This window comes from Carcharhinus amblyrhynchos, chromosome 22 (genome assembly GCF_965287045.1).
Source record: "Carcharhinus amblyrhynchos chromosome 22, sCarAmb.v2.hapA, whole genome shotgun sequence".
NCBI lineage: Eukaryota > Metazoa > Chordata > Chondrichthyes > Carcharhiniformes > Carcharhinidae > Carcharhinus > Carcharhinus amblyrhynchos.
Genome location: NC_137345.1, coordinates 46,980,013 through 47,003,493, shown reverse-complemented (window position 1 = coordinate 47,003,493; position 23,481 = coordinate 46,980,013). Strand labels below are relative to the sequence as shown.

Below are 23,481 nucleotides of genomic sequence, written 5' to 3'. Positions count from 1 at the left end.
AAGTTTCCCCTTGTTGATTTGATTGGATTTATTATTGTCACACGTACTAACATATATATTGTTTGTTGCACGCTATACGAAGCATACTGCACATAGGGAAGGAAAAGAGAGAGTGCAGAATGTAGTGTTATAGTCATAGCTAGGGTGTAGAGAAAGATCAACTTAATGCGAAATAGGTCCATTTAAAAGTCTGACAACAGCAGGGAAGAAGCTCTTTTTGAATCAGTTGGTATGTGATCTCAGACTTTTGTATCTTTTTCCTGATAGAAGAGAGAATGTCCGGGTACATGGGGTCTTTGATTATGCTGGCTGCTTTTCTGAGGCAGCGGGAAGTGTAGACACTGTCAGTGGATGGGAGGCTGGTTTGAGTGATGGACCGGGCTTCGTTCACACCCCTTTGTAGTTTCTTGCTACAGAGCAGAAGCCATACCAAGTTGTGACTCTTGAAATTCCTGAGAAGTACTACTTTTATTTTGTTGCCCAATATGGAAAGGTATTTTGAAAACCAACACTTAAGTTCCCAATATTGAGAAATTGCAGCCTAGACATGTGCTTAATGTATTTTCTATAAGTTGGCATTTTTAGAAATTCATTTACAGGATGTGGGCATCATCGGTTAGACCACCATTTATTGTCTATCGCTAATTGCCCTTCAGAAGGTGGTGGTGAGCTGCTTTCTTTAACCACTGCAATTCTTGAGGTGCGAGTACATCAACAATGCTGTTGGGGAAGAAATGCCATGATTTTGACCCAGTGACCGTGAAGGAAAGGAAATACATTTTCAAGTCAGGATGGTGAGTGACTTGAAGGGCAACCATTAAGTGCTGGTGTTCCCAGTACTTGCTGCTCTTGTCCTTCTAGATAGTAGTGCTTGTGGATAAGGTATCAGACTCAAAAGCTAATACTGATCCCATGCACACTGGGGTGTCCAAATTAAAAGAATCTAAACTAGGGTTCCAGAAGCACAGTCTTATTGTAAAACACACAAAAAGCAAGCTTGGTATGACTCCTGCTCTGTCGCAAGAAACTACAGAGGGTCGTGAACGATGCCCAGTCCATCACTCAAACCAGCCTCCCATCCACTGACACTGTCTACACTTCCCGCTGCCTCAGAAAAGCAGTCAGCATAATCAAAGACCCCATGTACCCTGGACATTCTCTCTTCTATCAGGAAAAAGATACAAAAGTCTGAGATCACATACTAACTGATTCAAAAACAGCTTCTTCCCTGTTGTCAGACTTTTGAATGGACCTATTTCGCATTAAATTGATCTTTCTCTACACCCTAGCTATGAGTGTAACACCACATTCTGCACTCTCTCCTTTCCTTCCCTACGTACAAGTCTTTTGGCAGGGTATTGAATTGTTGGGAACTAATTGTCAAACTGGATATCCTCCTTATCCACTCACAAACACATCCATTTGGGGTTAAAGAACAGTGTTCAGAAATGATTTTTTTTCTCATCAAATCTGGTTACCCAGTAGCTCCAGAGAAGGGAAGGGAGAAAAAAGGAGCAATCAAAACAATCGGCAATTCAAAAGCTGCTCTCATACTGCTCAAGTCAAAAGAACTCTGGCCCAATCAGCTGCAAAATTCTTTCAGTAGAATTTATATTTGCTGTTAGCAGCAGTGCACTTCTGGCTATGTGGCACCATACCATTAACTAAGGGTTTTCTGTGGCAATAGACATCACTACATATTATAGCCAGAAGCAGGGCTGCCTCCAAAGATTTGCTGTAACATAAATTCATCATCAGCCTTTTATTTAATAAATAAATTGAACATTTAATGTCAAACATAATTTGCTTTACGAATGTCGCATTTATGGGCCATATTCTGTATAGTTCTCAGCTTTAAGATGATGGCCTTACCCAGGAAATGTTTCAGTGCAGTTATGTTGTTTTAGGTTTGTGCTTTCAATTATTGCAATATATTTTTTCACTTGGCAAGTAGGTCTTTCATACCGAACAAGTAGACTTGACACTTCCACCGACTTAAATCAGGAGGCTAACTTTGTCCATAAAGAGGATGGAAAATACATTTGCAAAACACGAGATTAGTACTTTCCCCCAACAAATTTGCTAAATACAATGAAGTATCACAAGTTTAGCAGCTTGTGGCTAACATCTACTGAGACAGTCAAGGAACTTTGAGCCTCAAAATCAAGCTTCAAATCCAGCTCAAGGGGTAAATAAACCATGTGCATCAGTTAAAAATAAAACTACCCCCACAGCCATAGAAACCTGGAGAATACATTTTCTGGTCAATCTCTAGCAGTGCAGCACAATTGGTCTCAGTGTTCCTTATGGATAGAACTGGATAACAACCAGGATTCCCATACAGGATTACTTTCAAGTGAAATAGAGTGAGAAAAGCTGGCCGTGATTCCTGAGCTCAATCTGTGACCATGTTGGAGACGTGTTTGCTAGGGGATGGTAGGATCAAATGTAGCTGTGAGCTGCACAATCCTCACATTCATTGTCTTGGGTCACACATGAAGAATCGCAACAAAGTGCCTGTCAAACTGTCATCCGGAACAAGCATTGAGAAAAGCCACAAGAAAAGCGAATGAAAAAAAAATAGGAAATTGGCAATGGTATATGAGAAGGAAGTCACGCATGCAGATTCAGGTAGTGATTGTAAGAAAGTCAACGGTTTAAAGGATGGAGAATGTGGCTGGGGAGAAAGGGCTCAGGTATAGAAAGTAGTATTCATAATAGGCCAAAAGCAAAAAACAAGATTGAGAGTAGAGCAGCAAGTAGAAAATGTGCTTTAGACAGTACAGTAAAAGAAAAACTAAAACAAAGTGATCGTACCAAAGAGAAAAATAATAAACACGTGAATGAAATAATATATAAACGCACAATGAATAAGGAACAAACTGGATGTGGTGCAGGTGCAAATTCAACTTGGAGGATATGACATAGTAGTACTTAGAGACATGGCTGCGAGATGGTTAGGACTGGGAATGTGACAGAATACGGGCTGAAATATATGGGGTAGATACATGAAATTAATTTAAGAATTATTTTTCAGTAAAGCACACGGCAAACTGCAATTTTTAAGAGAAAAACTAACCAAGTCCAATATGGTCAACTTCCTTCACATTACTGATAAATATTACACGCACCATTAAAACCACTATCATAGGGATCCTCACAGTGAAACCTAGCACTGATGCTAAGTGAAACCACAATCTGATAAAGGAACACCAGGCCCCAGGTCTTGTTATCTGGATGCTATGACCAAGCAGAATGACCAGCATGACTTGCACCTAACTCTCGTTTTTCAAGAATAAACTCAAAAAAACATTTATTCAAAATTGAATGGGCAACCTAATTACATATCGGAGGGCCTCCAATAGGGTATCAGAGCAGAAACCCAAAGGTATATTATGAAGTTACACTAGCAATAGCAAATAACTATTTGCTATTTTTGCGTTGTAAGGATGTAATGTTTCACTCCAGGCACAATTCTACTGACACATTAAGAAACTTTTAATCAAAACAATAGTTTAATTATAATAAATGATTAGCTTAGCATTTACCAATTGAACAATACTTTAACATGACAAGATACAGTTCTTAACTGCAACCTATTTTTAAGAGTTCCGATTCAGGCAATATTCCTCTTAGAGACTTAAAACCCCTCTTCAAAGTCAGTTAGCTTTGTCACAGGCTTACGTCCTTGTACAGTACTGGAGCCTTTTGCACACCTCTAGAGAGATACACAGAAAGACACTTCTTGCTTCTTTCAGAACAGGCAGACACTGCTCCTGATTTTAAAACCTTGTCTCTTCTGCAAGCTTAGCTCTGCCCATTAACACATGACTGTCTCTGTCAATCAATCAATACTCTACTCTAAACCCCATGGGAAAACCAAATAAACAAAAATGTATCAACTCAGATTAAAACAAACACATCTCTAGCTAAAATCAATCATTAGCCTGCATTCTCAGGCATGTGAGCTGCCTGGTTTGCAGGCAAACTCACACAGTGTAAAAGAATTTTACACATACCCTCTACAAAAATCATGATTAAAAATACATTTCTTCAAGTCAAAGTACTACCATGCCTAACATGGGTTGATAATTCAGTCGTCTATTATTGAGCGATTTACCATCTTCCACACCAGCTTTTAATTATACAACACCAAAATGTCATTATAAGTATCTCAACATAATTTGAATTGTTAGATTCGTTACGGGAGAATGTTGATAGTGGTTACCTCCACTTTAGCTCCATTCTAAACCTAACGAGTCTCATACTCCCGGGGATCAAGGTATTACTACTTTGATGTTTGGTGGACTTCCTAGATCTCTTCTAAACTAGTAATTGCATTAAGTAAAGGTTGAAGTATGATTTGATTTATTATTGTCACATGTATTAACACAGTGAAAAGTATTGTTTCTTGCACGCTATACAGACAAAGCATACCATTCATAGAGAAGGAAATGAAAGAGTGCAGAATGTAGTGTAACAGTCATTGATACGGTGTAGAGAAAGATCAACTTAATGCAAGGTAAGTTCATTCAAAAGTCTGACAGCGTCAGGGAAGAAGCTGTTCTTGAGTCAATTGGTAGGTAACTTCAGATTTTGTATCTTTTTCCCCGAAGAAAGAAGGTGAAAGAGAGAATGTACAGGGTGTGTGGGGTCCTTAATTATGCTGGCTGCTTCGCCAAGGCAACGCTAAGTGTAGACAGAGTCAATCGATGGGAAGCTGCTTTGCGTGATGGATTGGGCTACATTCACAACCTTTTGTAGTTTCTTGTAGTCTTGAGCAGAGCAGGAGCCCATACCAAGCTGTGATACAACCAGAAAGAATGCTTTCCATGGTGCATCTGTAAAAGTTGGTGAGAGACATAGCTGACATGCCAAATTTCCTTAGCTTTCTGAGAAAGTAGACATGTTGGTGGGTTTTCTTAACTATAGTGTAGGCACAGGGGGGCCAGGACAGGTTGTTGGTGATCTGGAAACCTAAAAACTTGAAGTTCTCGACCCTTCTTACTTCGTCCCGTTGATGTAGACAGGAGCACGTTCTCCTTTACGCTTCTCTCGTAAGATAAGAATTAATTATTTTTTGTAAGCAATATAGGTGGAAGCTAAACTTATAAAGAGACATTGATAGATTAATCGAATAGCCAAACTATACCAATGTTGGCAAGGGTGACGTCATTCACTTCAGACCTAAAAAGGATAAAATGGTATTTTCTAAATGGTGAAAAGTTAACTTCAGCAAATGTCCAAAGTGATTTGGGGAGCCATGAAAAATAGATTATTCAATGAAACAAACAAGTACAAAAAAATCTAAAAAGCTAATTTTGCAATGCTAGCCTTCAGAAAAACCTGTGGATGTGTATATTCAAGGATCAATTTATTTTGTGGCACTGAAGAAATAAAGAGATATGATACAGGGCAGGACAGTGAGGTTGATGCAGAATAAGAAATAAAAGTAAAAAGTTTATTTAGTCACAAGTAAAACTTACATCAACACTGCAATGAAGTTACTATGAAATTCCCCTCTTTACCACAGTCTGGCACTTGTTTGGGTCAATGCAACTAACCAGCACGTCTTTCAGAATGCGAGGGGAAACTGGAGCACCCAGCAGAAACTCATGTAGACATGGGGAGAACATGCAAACTCCACACAGACAGTGAGCTATGGCCGGAACTGAATCCGGGTCTCTGGTGCTGTGAAGCAGCAGTGCTAACCATTGTGCTGCGGCTGTATAGGGCATTGGTGAGGCCGCAGCTGGAGTAGTGTGTGCAGTTTTGGTCGCCATACTTACGCAAGGATATTTTGGCCTTGGAGGGAGCGCAGAGGAGGTTTACTAGGCTGATGCTGGAGTTGAGGGGGTTGAGCTATGAGGAGAGGCTGAATAAACTAGGCTTGTACTCGTTAGAGTTTAGAAGAATGAGGGGAGATCTCATTGAGACATACAAGATGATGAATGGGATGGATAGGATAGAGGTGGAGAGACTCTTCCCACTCAAAGGACAGTAGGACTAGGGGGCACAGCCTCAAGATAAAAGGGGGGGGCGGTTTAGGACAGAGTTGAGGAGGAAATTCTTCACTCAAAAGGTAGTGAATCTTTGAGGAGGAACTTCTTCACTCAAAGAGTGGTGAATCTCTGGAATTCTCTGCCCGTTGAGGTGGTGGAGGCTACCTCGCTAAATATTTTTAAGACGCGGGTTGATGGGTTTTTGATAAGCGAGGGGATTAAGGGTTATGGGGAGAGGGCGGGAATGTGGAACTGAGCCACGACAGATCAGCCATGATCTTATTGAATGGCGGGACAGGCTCGAAGGGCTAGATGGCCTACTCCTGCTCCTATTTCTTATGTTCTTATGTTACCACGTCAAGTAAGGGCACAAATCTAGTGAATGATGGAGCAGGCTCAAGGGAGCCTTATGGTCCACTCCGAACTTACGTTCTAAGACACTGATTCTAGTAGCCGAAATGTTGTTTGGAGATTGGCAAAAGAACAAGGCGCAACACGAGGAAACATTTTATTTTGTTTATGCAATTAGGGAATAAGATTTGGAATGCTCCGCCCAACCTTCCAAAAGGGAAATGACAAAATACGTGAAGGATGAAAACAAAAGGAATATGGGCAAAGAGTGGGGAGTAGCAAAAACTGGATGGCTTTTTGAGAGCCATTGCAGACTCTATTATTCCACAATTCTATGAAGTTATGGGAGTCAGTACTTGCACAGGCAAAGATAGTTACTTTCTTACCTCCACATAAAATAATGGCAGCTACAAAAAGAGCCAAGTCACTATCATCCAGTTCCAAGGCATTGAATTTCACTGCAAACTCAAACTTGGGTTCCATAATTTCACTAAATGGCTTGCGTAGGCTCCTCAAGAATTCCCGAGTCACAAATCCATTTCCGTTAGCCACAAGAAGACCATCCTTATTCATAATTGATGCCAACATGGCAAAAATGGCTTCATGTACACCATACTTTAGTAATGTCACCTGGTCATTCAGGTACAGCTTTAAGAATTCAGGGATGCACTTGGCAAATTCAGTGAGTTCTCGGACTGTTTCAACAGTTGTACATTGGCAACGATGGAAGACGTGAACAGCAATCTCTTTGTTCGGAATTCCATTTACCGATTGTTTCCAAACTAGATTTTTCTCAGCCTGCCAAAGAGTCTCCATGTCATGAATAACAAATGGCTACATTCAGGAAAGAAAGTAGAACAATTAGAATTTTCGTGGAGGACCATATATACGTTTGTTACCATTCAAACAGTTACGGGTACAATTACCAAAATTCAGCTTTAAGTGGACAATTTTGACATGGCTGCTGGTCTAGTGCTAAGGTCTACATTAATTTCAAGGTCTTTATTAGTTTCAGACACTGTACAGATATAATGTCTAATTCCAGGCAAATATAAAATTAAGCATGGTCTTGGCCCCAGAGGTTGCAGATTTTGGCTACTGGACCTGCAGAAAAACTGCCTAAGCTTTTTAAACTATCAGGATACGATCAAGTATGAAAATTTCCAGAGTTTTAACAGTGTAAAAAACAATTAAAAAGTTAGGAATGCAACAATTGCCATTAGAATTTGTAAATAGCAATGTCCCATTTTATTCAGCTAAACAGAAGTGAGTGAATAATCTACACTCTCCAGTATAAACACTAATGCTTTTAAATTCTCCACTGCCAACAGAATTTCACTCATGGGGGAAATGCTACACAGAACTTGATGCAAATTGAAATGGATAGGAAACACGCTTCTTTCAGTCTCCACTCTCCAATGCATGTGCTTTCTCTGTTTCACATTCAGTCATGCATGAATTTATAGAATCAAAGAAACCCCACAGTGCAGAAAGAGGCCATCTGGCCCATCAAGTCTGCACCGACTGCAATCCCACCCAGGCCCTACTCACATATTCCTACACATTTACCTGCTAATCCCTCTAACTTATGCATCTCAGGACTAAGGGGCAATTTGCGTCTCTCAATTGTGCATGCACTCTCAGATTCACATGCATGCATGCCTTCTGAGTCACTTGTGTTCTATATCTCTTTTTCTTTTTGTTTCCCTTTGACTTCGACTTTCTCTCAACTATAATTTCAATATACATAATATTTCTTCACAAGAATGTCACAGGTGTTTCTGCAAAATGGATGCCAATGAAGGGTGACCAATTATATGATTGACTTTTAATGAAGGAGATGGAGAAGCACAGGGCTTTATGAAATGAAATTTCAGAGTCCAAACCAGGCTTTTGACAGATTCTGCCGCCTGTCATGTGACATGGGGGGGTGGGGGTTGCACGTAAAGATGGGGTCTGGAACGGGAAGGTGAATAGGGATGTGTGTATGGGGTGATGTGCCAAAGGAATTTTAGTACAAGGGCAATTATTTTAATTTTTAAGTACTGGGGCTCAGAGAGGCAATGTTGGTCAGACATTCTAAAGCCCACAAGAGTTGAAACTCCCTATTCATAAGCCCAGATCTGACACACTTCCTTTGTTGTCAGAAAGCTTACACAATACCATTTAGAGCCACAAGATGTCTCCGTTGTACATCAATTGTAAATTTTTCAGAATACAGATAAGTTTTCATTTTCTGACAAGTGAGAAATGAGTGGTGCAGATTAATCAAAGTGGCGGTTATTGGAGAGTTCTATTTACCAACGGAATGCAGCACAATACTTGTAACATCAGCTAATACACAAGTATCCAGGAAGTATAAAACAGTATTCTTTTTATTTCTAACTTTCAATAGTACATTAAAACATAAAGTATAAAATAATACAGTACACAGGTTCTGGGTAAGTCTGTAATTGCTTCCAGTTGGTAAAGTGATGATTCGTATTAGAACATCAGGAATTCCAGTTAGTAAAGAATTCCAGTTTGTAGAGTGTGTCAGATTACACAAACATTTACTATACATCCCAACAGTTTAAGTTCCTAATTCTGAACAGTAGAGTATTGAAAACATATTAAATATGTTAGCAAATAGACTGGAAACTAACTCAATGGGAAAAAAATGTATTTGGTATGATGCTTTTGCCAAATCATAATAATAATTGGTCTAACCTGTAAGTGAAAAACAATCTTTTTAAACTTTAAGCAGAATGAAGCTAAGCATCATATGTCACAGAACCACAGAATGTTTATGGCACAGGGCAACCATCTGATCCATTGTGTCCATGCTAGCTATCCAAAGGAGTAATTGACTTAGTGCTAACTTCCCTGCACCTCCCTCCTTCTCCTACTACCCCACCACACACACACACACACACACACATACACACAAAGAGCCTTATTTGTCAGTCATTAACTCCAGTATAGGGCTATAATTGGCTATTGCTAGGACAGGATTGGAGAAAAAAATGAATGCGTGCATTATATGTAATATTGCCAGTATTTTTGCAGACAAGTTCAGTGTTTAAACTTTGTTTATTTACCGATTACCAAATTCATACAAACCCCTAATCATATTCTGCATCTTAACTATTAGTACTCCTGTTGATATTCTTGAAGGAAGAATTTAATATCTGTGTTGCGTGTACCCCTCTTAGGTAGCCTGGTGTTGAAGTCTATGGACAGGATTCTCTGGCCTCCCAGCCACGTGTTTCTTGGTGGCAGCAGGAGGCAGTGTGCCATTCACTGGCAGCAGAATTCTCTGGTCCTGCTGTTATCAGTGGGATTTTCCATTGAAGCCATCCCACGCTGCTGGGAAAGCCACGGGCGGTGGTGCGCTGCTGGCAGGACCAGAGAATCCCACCGTCAGCGAATGGCCAGAGAATTCCAGCCTATATTTCTATTAGTCCGACATTTATCAATACTCTTCCCTTTGAGTCAGAGGCTGCACATTCAAGTCCCCACTTCAGGATGGCAGCACATAATTCAGGCTGATACTCCAACGTTACAGTGAGGCTGAAGGGCTGTGCTTTACTTTTCAGATGGATGTTGAAAACCCTGGCATTTTTTGAAGATAAGTTAGAAAGTCTCTCAATGTCTTGACCAACGCCACCAAAACGCATTTATGTATGCTTCATCCCAATGCTGCTTTTGGAGCTTTGACTGAACACAAAATGGCAGTACTATTTGCTTACTTGGACATAGCTCATGCATTATAAAGTAATTTAGTGCACATAAAGCACTGAGACTTTCCCGAAAGACTTAGATAGAGTGGAATATAAATGTAATCAAGTCTATTTTCCCTCAACTCAGATGCTTGATTGTGGAAAAACTTGCACATCGTTATTCTGCTACAGCAGCAGAAAATTCTCCCTTTCTGATTAATAACAAAATCTATAATCAGACTTTCCTAATCCAAATTGTTTTTATATTAATTTGGAATGGGACAGAAGTAAGAGGCGATGCATTTATGAAGCACAAGTGTTTAGCGCCAGTCCAGTCTTCGGACCAGGTAACCTGCAGTGAACGAACTGCAAATAATTCACCACTCCTGTTTGTGAGGAGTGCTTCTAATTTCAACTGATGCACTCATTTATACTTCTGTGACAAGTACTAATATTTAATACCAAGCCTAATTACATTTCCATACAAATATGGCGCTACACCTCAGTATGAATTATGCGTTATTAGAGACCTAACTTCGTACTGAGTTGGGACTACTGACTATTGAACTCTCACCCTACTTTGATTCTGAATTAAAATTAAGTTTCTAGAACACAAGAAACAACAATTTAAGCATCTTTCCTGCTGTATTTCAATTTTGCATTGGACTGATTGAAAAAGTCACAGAGGGCATTATATGGCAACTCGTATCACATAGAAAGTTGCAGCTTGACTTTTCCTGCACTCTTCTTTTTTGGGTCAGCCACTGAACTTCAAACGAAGCGTGTGCTTCCTTTAATGTGAAAGCAAAGTCCAGGGAGAGTACTTTCGATTATAAATGTGCCCCTCTATTTCTTTGTAAATGTAATATCTATATATTGTAAATCTTACATCTGCACATACTTTTTCCATCACAAATTCCTACATCCACATATTAATGGAAATTACCTGTGTAAACTTGTTACAGTGCAAGCCTAACTTCCTCCCAGTGGGTATGTACAGTGTGGGCTAGGTCTACACTTAGCATTCTTCCTTTCCGTTTTGGAGAATTTCACTCCTCTGTTTATACAGCTGCCTTGTATGGGTTTCTCTGCCAGCCTGAGAGCATGCAGTCTGGGTGTGGTCCTGGAATTGCTGTGTTATGATGTAATTATGGTTCCAGAGTTCCTCATGGCTGATGAGGAACTTGGAATGGGAGGACAAGGATCCAGTTTCCATGGTCCATATGGGTACCAATTACGTAGCTGGGCCAAGAAAGAAGCTTTTACACTGCACCTTTCACTGCCTCAGCGGTCCCAAAGCACCTTCCACCCAATTATTTTCAATATGTAATTGTGAGATGGGAATTGCAGCAGCCAATTTGTGCACAGCAAGATCCCACAGACAACGATCAGACTTTTTTTAAAAACGTGATGTCGAGTGACAGCTAGGGACTAAACTAAAAAGCAGAGCCACAAATATTATTAAATTCTTGATTATTACCTGAGCCATGTACAAATTGGCTTAGGGAAAATACGATCAGAAATTGACTGTGATGCTCAAAGAATGATGTGACAGAAATGGGTTTCAATTAGAGTCATAGAGGTTTACAGCATGGAAACAGGCCCTTCGACCCAACTTGTTCATGCTGCCCTTTTTTTTTAAACCTCCTAAACTAATCCCAATTGCCCCATTTGGCCCATATCCCTCTATACCCGTTGTACCCATGTAACTATCTAAATGCTTTTTAAAAGATAAAATTGTACCTGCCTCTACTACTACCCCTGGCAGCTTGTTCCAGACATTCACCACCCTCTGTGTGAAAAAATTACCCCTCTGGACACTTTTGTATCTCTCCCCTCTCTCCAAAAACCTATGCCCTCTAGTTTTAGACTCCCCTACCTTTGGGAAAAGATATTGACTATCTACCTTGTCTATGCCCCTCATTATTTTATAGACCTCTATAAGGTCACCCTTCAGCATCCTACGCTCCGAAGAAAAAAGTTCCAGTCTATCCAGCCTTTCCTTATAACTCAATCCATCAAGTCCCAGTAGCATCCTAGTAAATCTTTTCTGCACTCTTTCTAGTTTAATAATATCCTTTCTAATAATAGGGTGACCAGAACTGTATACAGTATTCCATGTGTGGCCTTATCAATGTCTTGTACAACTTTAACAAGACATCCCAACTCCTGTATTCAATGTCCTAACTGATGAAACCAAGCATGCCAAACACCTTTTTCACCACTCCGTCCACCTGTGACTCCACTTTCAAGGAGCTATGAACATATACCCCTAGATCTCTCTGTTCTGTAATTCTCCCCAATGCCCTACCATTAACTAAGTCCTGCCCTGGTTCAAACTACCAAAATGCATTATCTCGCATTTGTCTAAATTAAACTCCATCTGTCATTCGTCAGCCCACTGGCCCAACTCATCAAGATCCCGCTGCAACTGGGGATAACCTTCCTCACTGTCCACCATGCCATCAATCATCATCTGCAAACTTACTAATCATGCCTCCTATATTCTCATCCAAATTATTAACATAAATGACAAATAACAGTGGGCCAGCACTGATCCCTGAGGCACACTGCTAATCACAGGCCTCCAGTTTGAACAACAACTCTCTACAACCACCCTCTGGCTTCTGTCCGCATACCTGAAGACAGCCTCAACCGGGATCCTGGGTTCATGTCACACTATCCTGACTTGCCTGGTCTTGCAACATCTCACTTACTGTCCAGTCTGGAGACAATACACGTCTTTAACCTATGCTTAATGCTATCTCCATTCACATTATCTGCACCTTTAAGACTTGAATAGCAGATTAGCTGCAAAACCTCACATTTTAATCAGTATTCTGTAAACTGTGTGTGCCTTTATACGCCCTGTTTGCGATCAGAACTCTCCACTCACCTGACGAAGGAACAGCGTTCCGAAAGCTAGTGGCGTTTACTACCAAATAAACCTGTTGGACTTTAACCTGGTGTTGTGAGACTTTTTACTGTGTTTACCTCAGTGATAAGAACATAAGAAATAGGAGCAGGAGTAGGCCATCGAGCCCTTCGAGCCTGTCCCGCCATTCAATAAGATCACGGCTGATCTGAAGTGGATCAGTTCCACTTTCCCGCTTTCTCCCCATAACCCTTAATTCCCTTGTCTGTCAAAAACCTATCTACCTGTGACTTAAATATATTTAGCGAGGTAGCCTCCACCACTTCAACGGGCAGAGAATTTCAGAGATTCACCACCCTTTGAGTGAAGAAGTTCCTCCTCAACTCCGTTCTAAACTGCCCCCCCTTTATCTTGAGGCTGTGCCCCTCTAGTCCTGCTATCCTTTCTAAGCAGGAAGAATCTCTCTACCTCTACCCTATCCACCCCTTTCATTATCTTGTGCGTCTCTACAAGGTCCCCCCTCATCCTTCTAAACTCCAACGAGTACAGACCCAGTCTATTCAGTCTCTCTTCATAATCTAACCCCCTCATCTCCGGTATCAGCCTAGTGAACCTCCTCTGCACTCCCTCCAAGGCCAAAATATCCTTGCGCAAGTGCGGCGACCAAAACTGCACACAGTACTCCAGCTGCGGCCTCACCAGTGCCCTATACAGTTGCAGCAAGGCCTCCCTGCTTTTATATTCTATCCCCCTCGCTATAAAGGCCAGCATCCCATTCGCCTTCTTGATCACCTGCTGCACCTGCAGACTGGGTTTTTGTGACTCATGCACAAGGACCCCCAGGTCCCTCTGCACTGTAGCATGTTGCAGCTTTTCGCCCTTTAAATAGTAATTCCTCCTACTATTATTTCTGCCAAAGTGGATAACCTCACACTTGCTAACATTGTACTCCATCTGCCAGGTCCTCGCCCACTCGCTCAGCCTATCCAGATCCCTCTGCAGACTTTCCACATCCTCCGCACAATTTGCTTTTCCACTCATCTTTGTGTCATCAGCAAATTTCGTTACTCTACACTCAGCCCCCTCCTCCAGATCATCTATATAAATGGTAAATAGCTGAGGCCCCAGCACCGATCCCTGCGGCACTCCACTAGTCACCAACCGCCAATCAGAATAGCACTCACTGATACCAACTCTCTGCCTCCTAATAGACAACCAATCCTCTATCCACGCTAACACCTTACCCCCAACTCCATGCCCCCTAACCTTCTGAAGCAACCTTTTGTGCGGCACCTTATCAAACGCCTTTTGAAAATGCCTCCAATGCCGGCATTTTCATATTCTGTCAAGAAGCCAATTTTGTATCCATTTGGATACCTCACCCTGGATCCCGTGAGATTTAATTTTATGTAACAACCTACGATGTGGTACCTCATCAAAGGCCTTGCTAAAGTCCATGTAGACAACATCAACTGCACCACCCTCATCTACCTTCTTGGTTACCCCTTCAAAAAACTCAATTAAATTTGTGAGACTTGATTTAAGAACATAAGAACATAAGAAATAGGAGCAGGAGTAGGCCATCTAGCCCTTCGAGCCTGCCCCGCCATTCAATAAGATCATGGCTGATCTGTTGTGGCTCAGTTCCACTTTCCCGCCCTCTCCCCATAACCCTTAATCCCCTCTCTTATCAAAAACCCATCAACCCGCTTCTTAAAAATATTTAGCGAGGCAGCCTCCACCACTTCAACGGGCAGAGAATTCCAGAGATTCACCACCCTTTGAGTGAAGAAGTTCCTCCTCAACTCCGTTCTAAACCGCCTCCCCTTTATCTTGAGGCTGTGCCCCCTAGTCCTACTGTCTTTTTTGAGATTTTCCACTTACAAAGCCATGTTGACTGTCCCTAATCAGTCTTGCATCTCTAAATGCCTGTAGATCCTGTCTCTCAAAATATCTTCCAATAATTTACCCACCATAGATGTGAGGCTCACCAGCCTGTAGTTCCCAGGCTTTTCCCTGCAGCCCTTTTTAAACAAAGGCACAACATTTGCCACTCTCCAATCTTCAGTCACCTCACCTGTGACTATCGATGATTCAAATATCTCGACTAGGGGAACCGCAATTTCGTCCCTAGCCTCCCACTACGTCCTGGGATATACCTCATCAGGTCCCGCAGATTTATCTACCTTGATGCGCTTTAAGAATTCCAGCGCCTTCTTCTCTGTAGTATGTACACTCCTCAAGACATCAATATTTATTCATCAGCACTAGCACCAGTTGGGGCGATCTTCACCTGAACCATGCTGGGACCAACATACTAATGAACCCTACAACAAAAGCTGTAGAGAGGCATTGAAGTTAATAGTGATGGGAAAGGATTTATGTGAGGGGAGATTTGGAACACTGAAAAGGTCAAAGCAGTAATGCAAGTTAGTGATGTGGGTAATAATAATCAGAGTGTAACTAGAAGGGACTGTATATAAACATAAGATTGCACTAGAGTAGGAAAAACACAGTAAAAAGCAGAATTAAAGGCTCTTCATCTGAAAGAATGCAGCATTCATAACAAAATAGATGAATTGATAATACAAAGAAAAATAAGTGAGTATGATAGTCATTACAGAGACATGCTTGCAAAGATTCCATGGCTACGACCAGAGTATTTAACAGTATTTGATATTTTAAAAAAAAGGAAGGGAAGGGAGGTGGGGGACTCTGTTATTAAAGAAGAGATTAGTCCAGTAGTGAGAAATGATCTTGCTTCGGAGGACCAAAAAGAATCAGTTTGGGTGGAGGTAAGAGAACATAGAACATAGAAATAGAACATTACAGCACAATACAGGCCCTTCGGCCCTCAATGTTGTGCCGAATTATGTCCAATCCCAATATCAAGCATTCCAACTCCCTAAAAGCACTGGTGGGAATGGTTTGTAGGCCTCTTGACAATTGATGCACTGCAAGACAGAGTAATAATGGGAACTTGCAAGAAAGGTACTGCAATAATCATGGGAGATTTTAATGTCCATGTAGATTAAATGAACCAAATTGACAAAAGTAGCCTGGGGGATGAGTTCAGAGAGTGTATCCTGGATAGTTTCTATGTTCTAACCAACAAGGGAACTTTACAATGAGGCCAGCTTAATTAATTACCTCATAATAAAAGTACCTCTAGATGAACAGTCACAAAGTGTTGCAGACGAATGCAGAGTATGTGAGACGATGGCATATAATAGATGAGCATGACATATCATGTCAGCAGGACTCATGACAAGAGTAGCTACAAACAGCAACAGCTAGGTAAGAGTGATCATAACATGATAGAATTTCACATTCAGTTTGAGGTTGAGAAATGTGGATCTGGAATTAATTTCTTAAACTTGAAAGCAATTACAAGCATTAGACGGAGTTGGTTAAAACAATGGGAAAACAAGTTAAAAGGTATGATAAAGAAGCAGTAGTGGGAAAATACAAGAATCTGTTCTGAAGTCGCTAGCAGTTCATTTGGAAAATCAGTCAGGCAGAGTCAACATGGTGTTGTGAAAGGGCATTAGTGTTTGACAGATTCATTAGTTCTTGCAGAACGCAACAAGCAGGGTGGATAAAGGGAACAAATAGATTTCCGAATTTGGATTTCCAAATTTTATAAATAGCCGTGTAACCAGCTATTCCACAAGGTAGGAGCTCATGGTGTTCAGAGTGGTATATTCAAGATAAAAGGGGGGCGGTTTAGAACGGAGTTGAGGAGGAACTTCTTCACTCAAAGGGTGGTGAATCTCTGGAATTCTCTGCCCGTTGAAGTGGTGGAGGCTGCCTCGCTAAATATTTTTAAGACGCGGGTTGATGGGTTTTTGATAGGAGAGGGGATTAAGGGTTATGGGGAGAGGGCGGGAAAGTGGAACTGAGCAGCGACAGATCAGCCATGATCTTATTGAATGGCGGGGCAGGCTCGAAGGGCTAGATGGCCTACTCCTGCTCCTATTTCTTATGTTCTTATTATATTACAATGGATAGACGATTAGCTAACTAACAGGAAAGAAAGGGCCAGGATAAATGGATAACTTTCAGGTTGGCAAACTGTAACCTGCGGAATGCCACAGGGATCAGTCTTGGCCTTAACTATTTACAATCTATATTAATGACTTGGCTAAAAGGACCAACTGTATTGCATCCAAATTTCCTGATGATACAAAGTTGGGTAAGAAAACAAGTTAGAAAGATACAAAGAATCTATGTAGCTGTCCACTTTGGCAGGAAGAATAAAAAAGTAGATTTTTATTTAAGTGGAGAGAGACTTCAGGGTACTTCAGAAGGGAAGAACTTCCTTTGGAAGTAATTCAGAGAAAGTTCATTAGGCTGATTCCTGGGAAGAATGCGTTATCTCATGAGGAAAGATCGAACAGGTTGACTTATACTTATTCAAGTTTGGTGATCTTATTGAACCAAATAAGATTGAGAGTGGGTTTGACAGGGAAGATGTTTCTCTCACGCAGGAATCTAGAGCTAAGGGTCCTTGTTAGCCTTTTCACTTAGAATATTTCATACTGTTTTCAGTTTTTTTAAAAAAAAGGGTCTCTCATTTAAGTCAGAGATTAGGAGGAATTCCTTTTTTCAGAATTTTTTGGAAGAAAGGGAGCAGTGGAAGCTGGGTCACTGAAGATATTCAAGGCTGAGTTAGACAGACTTTTGATCAAGAAGGGAGTTGAGCGTTACGGGAACAGGCAGGAAAGTGGAGTACAGGCCAGAAACAAACCAACCATGATCTTTTGTATGTTGGGGCAGACTCTACGGAGTGAATACCCTCTGCTTCTATTGCTTATGAATTACATGTATTAAGTGAAATAGGGAACTAAAATTGTGCAGATGCTGTGCCTCAGGATATTTGCATATGATGTTAACTTTGAAACACAACAGCTTTTCCATTAATAAACTAGAAGAGATCATTGTTCTCAGCAAAGATCAGCTGATTTATGGAAAAAAGGCACCTCCAATTTCTCAAAGATGAATTTCAATTCATTTTAGCAGACTCTGTTCTTCAAAGTACCAGTCTCTTATCTCCATTACCAACTGCTTTGTTACCTCAACACCTGCAGCTCCTGCACTTTGTCATCATTAGCATTCAATCTATCAGTTCTGCCTCTTTCCTCGTTCATCCCTCTCCTTCCCCAGTCTGATTCTCATCCTACACAAAATTCAGTTAACCCAAAACCCTGCTTGCTCATATTCCATTCATCAGTCATCCCCGCCCTCAGCGATCTGAATTGGGGAAACCCAATTCAAAATTCTCACTAGGGTTAAAAATTAAAATTTGTTTATTAGTCACATTAGGCTTACATTACCACTGCAATGAAGTTATTGTGAAAATCCCGTAGCAGTCATACAATGCCAGTTCAGGTACACTGAGGGAGAATTTAGAATGACCAATGCACCTAACCAAGCACATCTTTAGAACACCTTTCTCTATCCTACAAACCCACCATTCCCCTCCACCCCAAGGACTCTGGCTTGCACCTTTTGGTAATCAAAGAGATCTTATGCTCTGGAATTTTTTTCCTATAACCTCTCTGCCTCACTCTAAGATTCACTTTAGAAGCCACCACTTTAGCCATGCTTTTGGCCACTCCTTACAATGCAGCCTTCTTTGGCACAGCACTTTTGTCTGATTAGTACCTAGAGGATATCTTGCAATTTTAAAGGCACTGGATAAATTGAATCTGTTCTTGCCATGCTTCATTGTCTATGAAGTTCTTAGGGATGAGAAGTGAATGTGAAGTGAACCATATAATAGCAATGTTCTGTTCTCATTTCTTACAAGTGTAGCCAATGTTGGGAAAACCAAGGTATAGTAATGTTATGGCAGTACCTGTGCTGATCACAAAATTCAGCCTCAGAACAACAAGGCTCTTCTCCCTTTACTTACAGGATCCTTGGTCGCCTTTCCACTTAGGATATCTCGTGCTTTTTTCTTAGTCATATTGAAGTTCTTTAGATATGCATCGTAAATGTGTTTTGCCAGTGATTTCAGATCAGCTATTAGTGGGTTTTGAACTGTTGTTTCACTAGCTAGAAGTCCTGCAACTAGCTTTTTCTTCTCTGCTTCAGGCATTCGGCCAAATCGGATGGCTGTTATCAGAGAAAAACAAAATTAGACTTGGCAAATAATTCAGTTCATTTAGGTTAAGCATAAAATTGGCTTAAATTTAAATTATTTATTATTAGGCAGGTCTGCGAATAGTGGGTCTGTTTTACACAAGTATCAATTGTTGCAGTATGTACTACCGTAGAAGATTTCAACACAAGGTCGTTAGCATAAATTGAAAACAGGCAGTTCTCCCCTCTGGTAACAATTGTAAAACAGTAACCCTTTTCACTTTAACCTTCTAAAATGCAAGGACCAGCAATCATACTGTCCTTCATGGCTATTGTCCCATCAATTCCAGAAATAACAAAGGATAATCAAGAACGATAGAAAACAATAGCCATGGATATATTACAAAGATGGAATATGAACTGATGGGCTTTGAGGACATGATAAAACATACAAAGGCTGGCAGATTTACAGGGCACCTTTCACATCTGGCTTTTGTAGGAAAAACAGGTCTCCAAGTTACATGCAGAAAGTTTGCAAAACAGCAATGAGGTGAATGGACAGTTATAATGTTTATGGTGGCACTTACTGTGGGTGAATGGTGGCTAGCACACCTGGGTAGCTCCCTGCTCTTTTTCATTAAAAAAAAATGCTGTGGCTGCAGGGTCTCAGTTCTGAACAGGCAGGCATGGCCTTGCTCGAAATGTTACTCAAAGATGAGGGCAATGTTTGAAAATTCACAGTTAACTCCAGGTTGTGCCTCCCCAAAAGATTCATGGGTTTTTTGTTTAAAAGCCAGGCATGCCTTGTTGGATTTTTATTTGCTTTTCTTTCCTTTCCCATTCTGATAGTAATCAGGATGAGGAAGGTTGGCTGATTATACTCCCTCCATAGCCTGGGTAAAAAAACAATTTAGTGAAACCAATTCTTATTGCAAATCTGTCAGATCAGCCAAGCGGAGATCGAGGCTAAACCTGGCGCTATCCTAGCAAGTACAACATAACGTGTACAATTATTTTGAAGACTGGTCTAATTCAAAACGGAATCAACAACAAAGGTGAACAATTGAAGCACATGAAAAATAAAGTTGTGGCAAATTATCAACCAACTCTGATTTTTAGACTATTTCTACCACATCACATTCTTGTAAAGCACAACTTATACAAAATAAGATGTAAATACAAACAGCTTATAAAATTACACAATTCTCTATATGGAAAGCTGTTTAGCTTGTCAACTTATCATGTCTTAAAATTTCATTTGCTCATTTTGGCAACACTTACTGACCATTATGTGACATTCCTAATGCCAGGCACTTCTGGAAGCGACAATACTGGCACTTATTCCTGTTCTTTTTCTGGATCTTACAGTTACGATCACATTTCTCATACTTCAGCTTCATGCGAATTGTTCTTCGGAAGAAACCCTGGAAACCAAAATGTTAGTTTAGATTTAAGCTGTGCAGAGAGACAGAAATAGCATTTCAAACCAGAGTACGTGGCTCATTGATAAATAAACGCAAATTTCTGATAATACGCTAGCCCCGACAACATTTCACTCCTTGTCTTATCAAGTTGTTGAGTTATTTACAATTATTTGTGTTTTCCATTATCACCTGTAGAGCAAGCCAGATCAGTCATTTTGAAATTTTAGAGAGCAAACACAGATTAATTTAAAATGCTCTGCATATATTGAAGGCATGCATGCACGCCCTGGCACTGTCATGATGATTTCAACTAACTTTCCCATTGTACTCTGGCTGGAATTTTCCGGCCATTTACACCAGCGGGATCTTTCATTCCCGTTGACTGTGCAATACCGCTGCAGGTTTCCTGGTGGTGAGGGATGCATTCAACAGGAAACCTCGTTAACAATGGCAGGACAGGAAAATCCCACCATTGGCCAATGACGGACAGCCTTCACTGCTGTGGAACACCTGGCGGGTTGCATGGAAAATTCTGGCCACTATCTCAACTTGCATTTGAGCGAGCCCTTCTAGCTCCTATCTGTAGTCATTTACCTGTGACCCACTGAAAAGCTTACTCTATACTACCCCTCTTGTTACCACTACCTATCTGATCCAAATCCCCACTGGGCCAATCTTGCTGCTGCCCCAGTCCAAACTCTGAAGTCATGCTAAAGGGTATCCAAGTTCTTTCCATTAGCAGGACCTAGCTTCAAATTGTCTTGAACTCTAGATAAATGTTTAATAAGGCTTCCTAGCTTGATACGCAAAGCCTTTTGTTTTTCAAAGGTGGGTAAGAAATAGGATCCTCCTCCATCCTATTCTATCTGCCAAAGGATTTTTAAAATTCATTCATAGGATATTGGCATCGCTGGCTGGACCAGCATTTAAAATATTTTACGTCAACTACAAGTAACATTCCTTTTCGGCTAGGAAGAGGGAGTGGATGATTCCAGGCCATATCAAGGGTAATGGTTAAAGAGTTTATTAACCTGTGCAGCAATGACGTGGACATCTCAGCGTTGGATTGGGGTAAACACAGTAAGAAGTCTCAGAACACCAGGTTAAAGTCCTTCATCAGGTAAGTAGGAGTTCTGTTCACAAACAGGGCGTATAAAGACACAAACTCTACTTATAACATAATGGTTGGAATGCGAGTCTTTATAGGTAATCAAGTCTTAAAAGGTACAGACAATGTGAGTGGAGAGAGGGTTAAGCACAGGTTAAAGAGATGTGTATTGTCTCCAACTGGGACAGTTAGTGAGATTTTCCAAGCCCAGGCAAGTCATGGGGGTTACAGATAGCGTGACATGAACCCAAGATCCTGGTTGAGGCTCATGTGTGCGGAACTTGGCTATCAGTCTCTGTTCAGCGACTCTGCGTTGTCGTGTGGGCTGCCTTGGAGAACACTTACCCGAAGATCAAAGGCCGAATGCCCATGACCGCTGAAGTGTTCCCCAACAGGAAGAGAACACTCTTGCCTGGTGATTGTCAAGCAGTGTTCATTCATCCATTGTCGTAGCGTCTGCATGGTCTCCCCAATGTACCATGCCTCAGGACATCCTTTCCTGCAGCGTATCAGGTAGATAATGTTGGCCAAGTTGCAAGAGTATGTGCCGTGTACCAGGTGGATGGTGTTCTCATTTGAGATGATGGCATCCGTGTCGATGATCTGGCACATCTTGCAGAGCTTGCTGTGGCAGGGTAATGAGGTGTCGTGGTCACTGTTCTCCTGAAGGCTGGGTAGTTTGCTGCGGACAGTGGTCTGTTTGAGCTTGTGCAGTTGTCTGCAGGTTAAGAAGTGAGGGTGTGGGGATGGCCTTGGCGAGATGTTCATCTCCATTAATGACATGTTGAAGACTCTGGAGAAGATGTTGTAGCTTCTCCACTCCGGGGAAGTACTGGATGACGAAGGGTACTCTGTCCGCCATCTCCCATGTTTGTCTTCTGAGGAGGTTAGTCCGGTTTTTCGCTGTGGCGCATCGTAACTGTCAATCGATGAGTTAACCTCCATATCCTGTTCTTACGACGGCATCTTTCAGTGTCTGGAGGTGTCTATTGTGATCCTCCTCATCTAAGCAACTCCTGTATATACGGAGGGCTTGTCTGTAGGGGATGGCTTCTTTAAAGTGTTTAGGGTGGAAACTGGACAAGTGGAGCATCGTGAGGTTATCCATGGGCTTGCGGTACAGCGAAGTGCTGAGGTGACCATCCTTGATGGAGATGCACATGTGATGCAGAATGCAACCGATTCTGAGAGTAGTCCATGGTGATGGTGGGGTGGAATTTGTTGATGTCATCGTATAGTTGTTTCAGTGATTGTTCACCATGAGTTCAAAGGAAGAAAATGTCATTGATATATCTAGTATCAGTTAAAGGTCCTGTGCGGTGAAGAGGTCTTGTTTGAACCTATGCATGAAGATGTTGGCATATTGAGGTGCGAATTTGGTTCCCATGGCTGTTCCATGTGTCTGGATGAAGAACTGGTTGTTGAAGGTGAAGACATTGTGGTCCAGGATGAAGCGGATGAGTTGTAAAATTGCATCTGGAGACTGGCAGTTTTCGGTGTTGAGTACTGAGGCTGTTCCAGCAATGCCATCATTGTGGGGGATGCTCATGTGGACAAGGAGTGCTCCTGGTTCAACTGCTCCACGTGTGCTGAGTTTCTGAAGTAAGTCCATAGTGTCAGGGGGTTCTTTGTACAATGGGTTTCAGGATGCCCTAAAATTGAGTTTGTGTCTTTATATGCCCTGTTTGTGAACCGAACTCCCACTTACCTGACAAAGGAGCAGCGCTCCGAAAGCTAGCAGCTTTTGCTACCAAATAAACCTGTTGGATTTTAACCTGGTGTTGAGAGACTTCTTACAGCAGTAACAAGCCATGGAAACCTACATTTATTTTAATGAAACTGCATTATTCAAATATATATTGTTGATTTTACTGAGTAGTTACACTGAAAACTGTTTTGCTGTAGTGTGAAGTTTCATTTATATTGCACTATC

At 41.2% G+C, this 23,481-nt stretch overlaps 1 protein-coding gene across 1 annotated transcript in view; it reads right to left on the bottom strand.

Annotated features, from left to right (window-relative positions):
- LOC145357119 (peroxisome proliferator-activated receptor delta-like) overlaps nt 1-23,481 on the bottom strand; it is a 62,001-nt gene that overhangs the window by 6,860 nt on the left and 31,660 nt on the right. The window contains exons 4-6 of the mRNA XM_080210268.1: nt 20,302-20,440; nt 18,847-19,049; nt 6,740-7,187 (exon numbers count right to left, since the gene is read on the bottom strand). Coding sequence (XP_080066394.1) covers nt 6,740-7,187; nt 18,847-19,049; nt 20,302-20,440 — 790 coding nt within the window. The remainder of the gene's footprint in view (nt 1-6,739; nt 7,188-18,846; nt 19,050-20,301; nt 20,441-23,481) is intronic.